This window comes from Rhyacophila brunnea, unplaced genomic scaffold, assembly GCF_057557595.1.
Source record: "Rhyacophila brunnea isolate RB1 unplaced genomic scaffold, BYU_Rbru_1.0 scaffold_24, whole genome shotgun sequence".
Classification (NCBI taxonomy): domain Eukaryota; kingdom Metazoa; phylum Arthropoda; class Insecta; order Trichoptera; family Rhyacophilidae; genus Rhyacophila; species Rhyacophila brunnea.
Window position 1 is genome coordinate 16,246,363 of NW_028232904.1, and position 12,718 is coordinate 16,259,080.

Genomic DNA, 12,718 nt, shown 5'->3' on the forward strand with positions numbered 1-12,718 from the left:
CTTCGCCATGAGCTTTCTATCGGAAAGAGATGACCGTATACTATATCAGTACTACGCAACCTTTTTTAGGTTTTATTAGAATGTGCAGTCAATTTTTATTAATAATTAGGTATTACAAAGCGATAAAAGCCCTCAAATTACAAAATAATTTATTTTCGTACCTCAGAAAATAATAAATCGTATATTCAAGATCCATTGCTATTTCCGAGTGCATTTATGTGCTGTGTGCAATAATCGAACGCTAGTGTCACTAGTGTCACTGGCGGCATGGAAAGTTGTTTGTTGCCGGCCATCTAATAAACAGTTTTTGGCACGTCAGCTCGCAAGTCGAAAGTCAGAGAAGAAAACTGATATTTAAACATTAATTGGTAAGTAATTAAATTAAATTATATATGAATGTAATAAGCGCAGTTCAATGATCGTTTATTGTCAAAAACCCTGGCATCTTAACTCATTTCCTCGATTTTATATCAATACATTATAAAACAGTGAATACGTGGCAATTTGACTTGATTATAAATACTTACGTAGCCTAATTTATAACACAAAACTATGCGTATTTGTGAAATATTTCGTTATATTTCAAGTGTTTTAATAAGAAATATGAGAATATATTAATATTTCGGTAAATATTTATGAATTTTACCTGTCAAACGTAAAACGATTATTCCATATGTCTGACGTTTCGAGTCATATCTCGTTATTATAATATTATTTTCAATTTAGGTGAGTAAAAGAAGTCGCGACGATTGAATAAATAAGTCTAAATTTTATTACCACATTGTTAATATTATTTTGTGCAACGGATTTATTTAAAACCATTCTTCAATTATTATTAAAATCAATGGTGTACCCCACCATATTTCCAGTGTGGTTACCCAGCGTTCTTATTGGCAAAGTACCAACGTTATTCGTACTTTCGTTGGGGGCGTAACACGGTATTTTAGCGCCCGAAGCAGTAGTTTAATACAAAACTTGTAGGTAGAAAGTATAGGCTTCATAAATTTGCACCCATATTATAATGTTTGAGACTTTTACAGTTGGGTAAATGTGCCGAAGAGGTGGACATGAGATTTTACAACTTTCTTTTTAGACCAAACCAAACCTAACCTAACATAACCTAACCTGACCTAACCTAATCTAACCCACCCCAACCTAATATTACCTCATATACTCTTAGTTTGTGATAATGAATGTATGAAAATTTCACATTTTCAATTAATGATTATTGGATCGAAAAGCCGATGCGCCGACAGAAAAGAGTATTTATTATAATTGTCTACATGGAATAAACTGTTTTCGTAAAAACAATTTATAAAAGCTCGTGTCCACCTCTGCGGCACAATTACCCACAGTTGTTTTTCATCATAATAGATTTTTGCGTTTCCACTGCGTGTAGTTTTTCCTTCTTTCCTCAACGTTTCGGGCTCGTTGCAGAGGCCATTATGAAGAGATATGTGTTATGATGAAGTGTAGTGTAGGTGTATGAATGCAAACGTCATTCTAAGAATGCCAAAAGGAATCCGATTAGCTAATAGCAAAGGTTGCTCAGAGCAATGCGTCAAGCATTACAACCAGAGATACGTGACCGAATATTGGATTTTGCTGACAGTGCCGGAAGCCATGATGTTTTTAACCGTAACTCATCATCCCTATTATTATTTTCAGGGTTTCAATAGCCTCCTTTACCAATCGTGAGAAATATCCTTTATTCCGACCCAGTATCTTGGTTTCGAAGACAAATTTGTGTCGAGTATCCATCGAGTGCTCAGCAATTGCTGATATCATGTGTTCACTCACACGCTTCTTTACTGTTTGAGAAGTTTGGCCTATATACTTTTCCGGGCATCCGCGACAGTTTAACTGGTACACACCTGCTGAGTCCAAAGGCTGCGAGTCCTTTACTGGTCTTAACATATTCCGGACCTTTGTCGATGTTGAGAATATTGTTTCGATCGCATGTTTCCGAAGTATCTGGCTCTAGGATGAAAATGATGATGTATTATATTCTAAAATCATTCTATCAAATTATTACCACATATATTAATGCAGATGAATATCATTTGATGTAATTTTATGCGAGGTAATCAGGCAGAGACGTATCGGTGTAGTAAAAAGTGCAAAGTTATAAAACGTATACTCCACCTATGCACACTTTACTACAAACCTATAAATGCTAAGTTCGTTGCTGTCAGGTCACTATTAACAGAATTAAATAACGAATAAAAGAATTATCAAAAATGTACAGCCCACTAAATCTGCAAAAAATTCGAGATCCCTGATTCTTTTGTTAAAATCATAGAACTCTCCATTATTCAATTATAAACGAAAATCACATTTACGCAAGGTTTAATTGAATTTTATAAACTAACATACACTAACTGCAATTTGTATTCTTAGTTCAATGAAATAAATAAGCATGACTGACAAAGTGTGCACTATTTATATAGGATCTTAACAGCTTACCTCCACCCTTCGTCAGTTCCGTCACGTGTAAACAGGCTGTATTAGTAATAAGCATTAGGATTCGGCCTGTTACCATGTGTCAGTATTAGTGCGAGTAGCGAGTACTAATGATTAGTACTAAGCTCGTGTAAACAGGCCTACCTTATTGACTGAATCCTGATAATAGTTACTTAGAATTTACAATCGTATATTTAAATTTAAAGTCACTTTACTCAACTTGCTCATGTATAAACTTGGATCCCTCTTCTTAGCCCATCATTATTGTTATTTTTTTAAATTCCAGGAACGAATAACCTTCAGCCATGCGCAAATTAAAAGGAGGAGCCGTGAAAGAGACAGCAAAGCAAAAGAAGCAGCGCAAGGAAGACTTCGCCAAGTCCAGGCAGCAGTTGCCAACCATCGTCATACCCTCCATCGGCGTCATCATCATCCTGATTGGTCTGTACGTCTACTTCAAGACCAGGCCCCCGAAGATGTTCGAGGACTGAACCATTACCAACTAACACTCCTCCCCCCTTTCCTTGGCCAAAGTTTTCTCATTCCACAAGCATTTGACGATTTGAAAGACACCCATTCTCTCCGAGTGGTGTAGTGTGTTACTCACTCTTTTATTATGATATTTTCGACCCAAGTTGTCTGTTATAATGAACACTGACTGTTAAAATATTACATCATGTTTAATTTGGTCTCTAAGATTCCCTGTCACATAGTCATCTTGTGTATTAAGACTTATCATAGCTGCGCCGAATACATTATGCCAATAGCCGTTGAAGATATCGGAGGCCGACTGGTTTAAAGAGTCAGATGTGGCTTCTTGAAGGGTATCAATTGACCTCGTAGTACCGAAGAAACGTATCAAAATTTTTAGCAATTTTGAGTTCAGTACTGATAACACTGTCGGAGGAATATAAATTTACTTTTGTTCAGTCTCTTTTAAAGTTGAGAATAATGAGATACGTTTCTTTTGGTCCTAAAAGGTCACAATAGTATCTACAAACATGTTTTATTATCAAAAATTAATCAACAGAATCGTATTATGAATTACAAATTATAGCCAAGTTAAGGGACTACCTGAATTCATTAATTTTCTTTGTGTAATCTACATTTTTAAATTTTTTTAAGGAAAGTATATTAATACAATGTCTAAAATGTTATTATTATATTATTAAGAAGGTTGTGTAGTAAGAATTAAATATTGGAGAATGTTAGTATATTGTATTATTAAAATATATCGCAGAATATGATTAGTTTGCATTCCGTATATATAATTAACATCACATCATTATTATGTAGGTACAATTTTTGTTATATCATATTATTATAATGTTACTGTTCAATAATTGACTTGTTATCTATGTCATTTATAAACATAATAATTATACTAACAAGGACGTACATAAATGAACAGACATTTAAACATAGTAAATAATTTGACAGTTTGATTGTTATAAAACAATTGAGGTCATTTTTTTACATTATAAAATTGTAAAATTGATTAAATTACTAAATTATGCATTACATATCTATCGACATATCCGTAAAATGAGTATTGTATGACAGTAATTTCTAGTAAAATCTTGATTTAATTAAACCATGACACCATTTAATACTAAATAGGTACAAACCAGAAAAAAATCAGTTGTTTTGTATCAGGATTGTTTCCTGAATTATATGTACATATCTGAGATAAATCATGCTAGTAGTGCTAGTTTATCTATTATGGCTTGGTTCAGTCAGAGTTTAATTGAATTTTAAAAACTAACCATCGCCATCTGCAATTTGTATTCTTAGTTCAATGAAGACAAATAAGACGTATGACTGACAAAGTTTACGGATCTCTGCAGCCTACATCCAACCATCGCCGCTGACATATCTAATAGGTGCTAACATTTTAAATTGAATGTAAACTTTAATTAATTACTCGTGTAAAAATTGTTTCTAATGGGTGTTCTGTCAAAATAAATATTTTGCAGTCACAATAGTACAAGGTTCTATGTAACACTTCCATTTTTTTGTAGGCTACTAGTGATTTTATATGATTATAATATATTTATACTGAAGGATTTATTTGTCACTTTCATATATTATATAAAACCTGAATTACTAAAGAAAATGTTATGTACCTATGTATTTTCTCTATTGTAAAAAGCTACATATAACCTTGTGTCATTGAAAGAGCCAATTGTATCATTAATTTTATTATTGTAATGATAATTTAAAACGGAATTTGTCATACAAATAGTTGTTATTATAAAATTTATGAAATAAGTAAAAAATGGTCTGTTAATATTACATACAGGGATTTAATAAAATGTATAAGAATATATTTTTTTACCCGATTTAGAATGTTGTGAAAAGTTTAAGTTTTGTTAAATAAAATATAAAAATGAGATAAGTAAAAAAAAATCGTTTTATTATTAACCTTTTCTCTGGACAGGCCGCATAATTTTAACGACACGCATTGAATGTAGAGTGAAGCTCCTACTACAATCGCTGTAATACCGATAATTTATGGCATAGTGTTTCATAATTAGTCAAACAGATGTCACTGCATGTTTAATTTTTTAGATTATGCAAATCAATCGACAGTGGCTAGTAATTTGAGTTTAAAGTCGGATGAGATAACTCGCGGAATTTGTATGTATGATCACGGCCTCATAAAGTGAGAAAACTTGCTGAAGGCATAGAACCGTTTAACATGCCCTTACAATTTCAAAATCATGAGCTATAATGAATCACTAACAAAGTCAAAGCTTCGAGTCCATATTCCATAATGCACATATTAGGCATATTATATTTTTGAATTTCAAGAGTAAGTGGTTGATTTAAACGTTATTATCTTGTTTTCCATTATATTGCATTTTCAAATAATAATAAAGTGCTTGTTTTTATTAGCCGATGAATTCATTATTGCAATAAATATAACCAAAATAATATTGGAAATATCGACATTTATTTGTGCATTTAAGTTGATAAGTTTCTGCACTATAATACAGTTGAACTCAGTTATTACGATCTTGGACATAGCGAGATCTCGAATGTAATGAGGAAACATTTGTTGACATTTTGGTTTATGATTTTCTCCATACATTCACTGTTATAACGAGCAACTTATCGGATATACCGAGCTAAAATACTGTGTTAATGTGTCGATCGTTTAAAAACATTTCGACCCTAAGCAATAAAATCCGATCGGACAGGATGCCGCCAGGGTCGGATTAGGTTTATGACACTAGTTAAGTGTCTAAGTACCTACCTAATTGTTGTTTTCGCCGACAATAATGAAAAAGTATCCACGCATATGGTTGAAAAATCCAAGGTTTGTGAAGTCCGTAGGTACATACCAGCGCGTTCATAACAATAAACAACTTCTTTTGTAGTTTATGAATGCCATGTTTGTTTCGGGGATTTTTACGATGGTTTTCAGATTTCTTATTTTCGACTTTTTGTGTAATGTGACCGCTCATTTAACAATACCTATTCTCTGATATAACAAGTAACGCTTATAACGAGCAAATTCAGTCGGTCCCATCTTCATCGTAATAACCAAGTTCGACTGTATATTATTACATAATGTATATCATTACATATTGTGTAAAATTACACATTCGTATTTGGTTGGCGCTTTTCAGTGGACTGTAATTGGGGTAGATTCTGGATGCTGGAGGAGGGCGGTTTATACGGAAGTCAATCCAGGCACTAACCTTGATGTTGATTAGCTGGAGTGATGGGAGCTTTTTCACGCACTCACACACTAGTAAACTGATAGTGGTTTCTCACTCTCACGGTTACACTTGTTTTTTGGGATAATGATGGTACTGAGCTTATGATGGTCGTGACATTCGCTCTAATCATAGCAAATGTAGAGGCAACGAAGGCGAAAGATAACTGATGAATGAGGCACCCTGTACGCGCGACGATTGGCGTTCAAAACCAGTGCAGGTAATGATGTCTTGATGATCTGCAGGTGACAGGTGTTTATGCAAACACGGTTGAACAGTGACTGCCTTATTAATAGCGTGCCTCCCGCACAAAAGGATCATGGTAGGAGGTAGGTTAGGAATTTATATAGGATTAGAGCCCCCATAATTGGCCACAAACAGTATTCAACATTCGTGTCTGTTTGGTAGTTGATTGTATGGACAATATGCGGAGCCTTTAATGATCCCTGTCGCCGGTTAATCATCTTGCATCATGCCAGTTTCCTTCTAGCTCCTTATTAAGGGGTATTTCAAGACACCAGAATTTGGTTGATACTCTTTAGGTTTCCGTAACGCATTTCTGAGTCATGTCCAAGATTGTATTGTCACTGAAGATGTGACAGAAAGCCATATTTGTTCATTATAACGAGTTAAATATTTATCTAACTTTCGATGATTCTATAATATTATTGAAAATTTATGTTAGGTTAGAGATGTTATATCGAAAGTATCAGTATCAAAATGGTCCTAGTCTGGTAGAACCTATCTTAAAAAAACATCCCTAAGGTCTGTATCGTATCAATACCAAGTATCAGTCAAAAGCCATTGATACCAAGGCCTGAACAAAAATGATGCATAAGTGCGAGTGAGAAAGTATTCGGCACCCTTATAATCTCTGCGACACGCGCTAGAGTAAGATAAAAGGTTTACAGATGTGTGAGATGATTTGCTGTGGTGTCGCTGCCAAATCTTAGCTTGTTGCATAGCTAAGCGTCGATAACCTATACATAATAATTTAGATACATAATAATTTTGCAAGTATTGAGTACCTATCTAACTATGCTGTTTGTTTTTTAGATAATAGACCTACCTATGTGAAATAGAACATGCAATTTTAACAATCTTGCACTTTATTTGCATGTCTCTAGGTATCTATCTTTCCACCTTAAGGGTTTCAATTTATCTGCCTTAAATTTAATATAACTGGAGGCTTTGCATAATAAGTAAATAATGTTGATACTCGATTGGCTGGAGAGACTCTGGAGTCGACAAAAAGGCTGCCCTTGGATCGAGTCTTATGGAGGTGTATTTATCAGTGTTCTGGGTTCGATTCTCAGCTGGAAAATGCCACTGAGAATATAGGTGGCTGAGTGTCCTTTTCATGGCCCTCACACCGTGTAGCGGGTCCCTAGGCCAGGATCTTTGGTGCCCCCCCTACCTATCACTAAGATTAAAGGCAGTATGGCACTCTACAGTAACTTTTTCTAAATGGTGTTCAAGGTAAAATTAAGAGCATTTAGTATATTTTTCAGCGATTTTTTTAATAATACATCCACTTGAATTATTGAATTGTCGAGACGTATCGACACACATAAAAATTGCATCGCATAACTACATGTTTTAAGAGCATAATCAACATTAACATTTGAAGTAAATTAGCACCGCAGGCGACTTTTTTACTATTAGGGTCAATTTGTGATGTGTCTTTATCTCACTGATCTGGTTGACTATGCTGGGCCCCAGGGTAGAGCCCTGTCAGCCCCCCCCTTGTGGGGGCCATGGTTCTTTTATGTGCCATAATGGGTGGCCAATGTGTCAATAATTTCAGATAAGTTTTCATCTAAAAGTAAACGTACAAAGGTGAATGTGAAGCATTGAAACAGCATTTTTTCTTTTTCACGAATATGCCTGTGTATAATTTGTTATTACGCCAGTCTCAATATAAATAAAATTTTAATTATTGTATCGTTCAACGTTGTGAATGTAATGAAAGATAAAATATTTAGGCTGGTGTTACACCAGACATTTTACAGATGATCTGTATTAAAGAATGTCTTCAATTAGTGATCGGCAAACTCGGATGTGTCACTGATAAATGTGTAAGATTTTTTTATTATTAGTGGATGTTTCTATTTGCTTTCGCCGGGGTCCTGCCCCCCTCTACGCATCGAATGGTTTACAGATGATACTAGTTAAAATGTGTCAAGAATACTTTTAAAATTAGCTGTCCATAATGCGCAAATTTATATGAAACATAAGTATTGCATTAAAATGTTTTTTTACAATTAGAAAGAGATTACATACTCGCCGTAAAAGAAAGAGTAAGTATTTAAATTCTTTTAATCTGTAGTAGACTCTCAAAATTATTTTTTGCAGAATTTCTAAAGCTGGGTATGCAGGTATATTTTATAGATAAGAAAGTATTTCTCGTATTTTTTCGCATAAGCTCTTTTACAATTTTCTGAAATCGTGCAGCAATTTTTTTTTTGGCTATTTTTGTACCAAACAAACTTGTGCGAGATGTAGGGTTGTCACAATAATTTAGTTTATACCTTCAAAAGTAGCTATCTCCAGCTTTAAATCCATAAACACACACGCGAATGGTTTTATAATAACTTTATACTAATTATATAGTTACGACATATATAATTTTCACTAACTATATCTTTACTTTTTGCTGAACACTTTTGGGACACTGAAGATGACATTCTAAACAATCTAACTCCATAAATAACTATTTCCCCCCCATAATGTATCTGTTTGTCTTGTTGGAAGGTACCTACTTAGTATCTTTTAATATTTGGTATTGTTTTGTGACCATAGTTAAGATATCCCCGCACTTTTAAAGTCCATAATAAGACCGCGAGATAATCAAGTTTAGTAGAAATATACATTTTTTACTTCACGAAATTGACTTCACTGACGTCACTGACTTACGATAGTCAAGTTTAGTGGAAAAAATATATATTTTTTACTTCACGAAAGCGACTTCTTTGACTTTACTGACTTACAGATTTTACCGAATCTGCTAAGCTTACTGTGCAGTAATATTATAATATCTACATTATATAAGTGACAATGCAATGATCGAGAGTCGTGGAGACAGCAAGGAGACACCTACATCAAGCAGTGGAGAGTAGACATGGCGATAGTACTTAGCCGTATACACAATCTGACTGTACACGATCAATAATAATAATTAAAGAATTCAAATTGTCTTCAAGATAGATATAGAAACGGTACAAGATGGTTAGGTATGCCATTTAAACTAATATGAGAGTCAAAAGCGCTGAAACACGTCATTGTGGTATTTTTTTCTTAACAATCGATACGTTACTTCAGTAAATGCAATCGGAATACTAAAACATGCCACATTTTCAATAGATATACAGTCAGTGATTGCTTGACAACATAAATTTATATATTATGTTTAATACGTAATGGTAGGTTATTACAGATGAAGCATTTTCACAAAGGGGTTCCAAATCTCTTACATAAGTCCGCCAAGTTTTTAATAGGTTTGAAAAACGCTGTTATAATTAAATATTTAATCTATACCTGTAGGTATAGATTGGTAACGATTGTCAAGACCATTCCCAGACATTTGTGTGCCAACCCTGGCTGTCGTATGTGGCATGGTTGACTGTAAATGTGGTGTGATTGAACCAACCGCTACTCTTAAAAATTCTTTGTTTCCAGTTTCATGTACTTTCGTCAAAAGGGGAAAAGGGGCGTTGTGGATAGATAAAGGCGTTTGGTACCATTGACGTGCATTGACATTATTTTGAGATCTTAAACTAACTACTATTATCTGAATTTTATCGATTTCAATGTGTTCTTTATGATTTATTATCAACCTTAAAATAAAATAATATATATTAAGTGTTACTAGATACCTAACATAAAGTTATATACATTAACAATATAATTAAATATTTTATATGTGGCGTCTAGTTTAATACAATAATAATAATTTTCTTCACAATGTAACTAATTTGAACAAGTCAAAAGGTTCTAAGGTTTCAAAATAATGATCGTTCACTATCCATTTATAGCAAAATCTTTAAGTGTCGGGAGTTATCATGACAATATTATTTATATTTTTAACAATCTATCGATTTGAGTGATTGAGTGAATCTGAAATAATTATATTTTCTGACAAATACGCACGAAACAGGGTTGAAGTTTAACACAAACGAATTACAAAATGACTTACTGTTAATTTTATAATAATAGCTTAATTAAAGCCCCCCCCATAGGGTCTCCATAAACGAAAATTTGGTACTGTTCGGTTATACGGAATACAGCGGAAAACACATTTTGGAAATACCCGATATACTGGATTATTTGTTAGTTTGGGTTAGTTTAGGTTAGGTTAGGTAGGGTTAGGTTAAGTTAGGTTAGGTTAACCTAACAAATAATCCAGTTTATCGGCTATTTTCAAAATGTGTTTTCCGCTGTATTCCTCATAACCGAACAGTACCGAAAATTTTATTAAATTTATTTGGTTTTAATTTTACATAATCGATTCGGCGAGTTGAGATGTCTCCTTATATTATCTGTTTTTAAATATTCATATTTTTTGTACGGTGTCGAGTAATGGACCCTGAGAGCAAGGGAGTGGAATGTAATTATTGACACCGTCGACATATTGTGGTGTTGGCGCTAAATGCTTCGTATTTCTAGGACACAATACAGGATGAACCACCCAATCATCCATGTACTACGCTCTTGACAATATGGCTGAGATGTATTTTGCAGTTTTTTGGACATATTGCTCGGCGCGGACCGATTTTCTGATTTTGGGTAGCCTTTAGGGAAGGCGAAGCGGAGGAAGAGCGCCAGGGGCCCGATTTCCTAACTATCGTCTGGTGCCACACGAGACGATAGTTAGGAAATCGCGGTGCAGGGTGCTGATGCGACCAAGCGAATGAGTTTACTGGGAGCAGCCTTCACGCTCACTTGAAAGATGCAGAGGATCGAACGTCTTGGTCGCTCAGAAGTTGAGGGAATTTCAAAGTGGTCACTATTCTCAGCTAAGAAGAAATGACCAATAAAAATAAGTATTCATATACAATTTTGTTATGTGTTTTCTATAACAGTAAATAACTATTAAATGTACATTGATATATGTCAAAGATCGAGATCACGAGGAGGAGATCCATATGCAGATATATCAAATCAAGAATTCCACGAGGTTTCTACTGACATAGGTCATATTATGTGGTATTGACTACCGAGAGGGGTGGCTACCAACAATCACGAGATCTCAACAATAAATTAATAAGAAGAAAATTCGATTGATGTTTTTAATTAATGACAATATACCGCGTGGTTGGGTCATTTATATTCGCATTCCATTCTTACTTCCCACCTCCCTCAAATCCCAGTGTTATTGTCAAAAGACCAAGTGACCGGCAGTCACTGTGATGCAAATAACATTCAGTTACATCCACATAGTGGCCGCGAGCGGGCTTCTAAAAGCTTACCATCGCTAGTAATTCAATTGAAAATACAGACTGATTCAGAAGTAGTTCATCAGCTTGATAAAGTGTGACCGTCGGATACTTCTGAATACCTGCCAAGCCGTGATACCGGCTCTCATAATTCATATAATCAATCATCATCATTCATCCACCCTCACATATCATCCATAAAACAGTGTACCGTCAAGTGCCGCGCACCAGGTAACCCCAAACAAACAATATCGCGTGAGTGACAGTGCAACTAGACCACGGAGCCATCATCAACATCAAAAAAGGTCAGTGTCTGGCACAGTGTTGAATCGCCCCCACCCTTAGATTCGGAATCCACATCATCCTTCAAAAATTACAGTTCACTTGCAAAAAGCGTCTCCACCGTGTATTTATTTGGGTTTCTTACATAATACGCACGTCACTGGACCCTCGAATCCAATTTTTCGATAGAAAATTCGGCAAGAATCTAGAAGAAAGTATCTTTCTGTTTGCATTGGTACATCGTTGAGCGGCAATCGAGGACCGATATCGGCAAACATTACCTATTCCGCCCCACTGATGTTCATATTGAAATCGGATAAAAGTTTTGCATAATATAGTCTTATTCCTCTACGTAAGATATAATACAAGTCAGCAAATTTCAAGATGATTTTGGTATATGTATTATTATTATTAGGGATTGCAATACCGGTATTTAAAAACCGGTATTCTAGTATTTATCAATACCGAAATACCGGTTTTAAAAATTCAAAATACCGGAGTTTTCGGTATTAAGAAAGCACACTCGTTTACTTTTTTGAAAATGAATTATAAATTATGTGCTGCTAAAATGCAAATAATATATTGAGTGCATCCAAGAGATGAAAAAATAATAAAACAAATTTCATCAAATATATTTATATAAGTAACTGTCGCGATGAATTATCATAATATTATTTTGAAATAGAAAACATCCCTGACAAAAATGTTCAATTATTCTATAATTATTGATGACTGTACAAGCGTTGAATTTAAGAAGCTTTTCCTGCAGCCGGAATTATTTGCACTTGATGAATTTTTGAGGGCTTTAGTTAT

The 12,718-nt window shown here is 34.4% G+C and overlaps 1 protein-coding gene across 1 annotated transcript; it reads left to right on the top strand.

Annotated features, from left to right (window-relative positions):
* The first annotated feature begins 291 nt into the window (after positions 1–291).
* Positions 292–2,971, top strand: LOC147069119 (single-pass membrane and coiled-coil domain-containing protein 4 homolog). The gene is made up of 2 exons (XM_085951104.1): positions 292–368; positions 2,750–2,971. The coding sequence occupies exon 2, from the start codon at positions 2,769–2,771 to the stop codon at positions 2,952–2,954; it is 186 nt and encodes a 61-aa protein (XP_085807230.1). The 5' UTR covers positions 292–368; positions 2,750–2,768; the 3' UTR covers positions 2,955–2,971.
* The last annotated feature ends 9,747 nt before the right edge of the window (positions 2,972–12,718 follow it).

Coding starts and splice junctions, on each gene's coding strand:
- LOC147069119 (XM_085951104.1), top strand. CDS start 2,769: ATGCGCAAATTAAAAGGAGGAGCCGTGAAAGAGACAGCAAAGCAAAAG.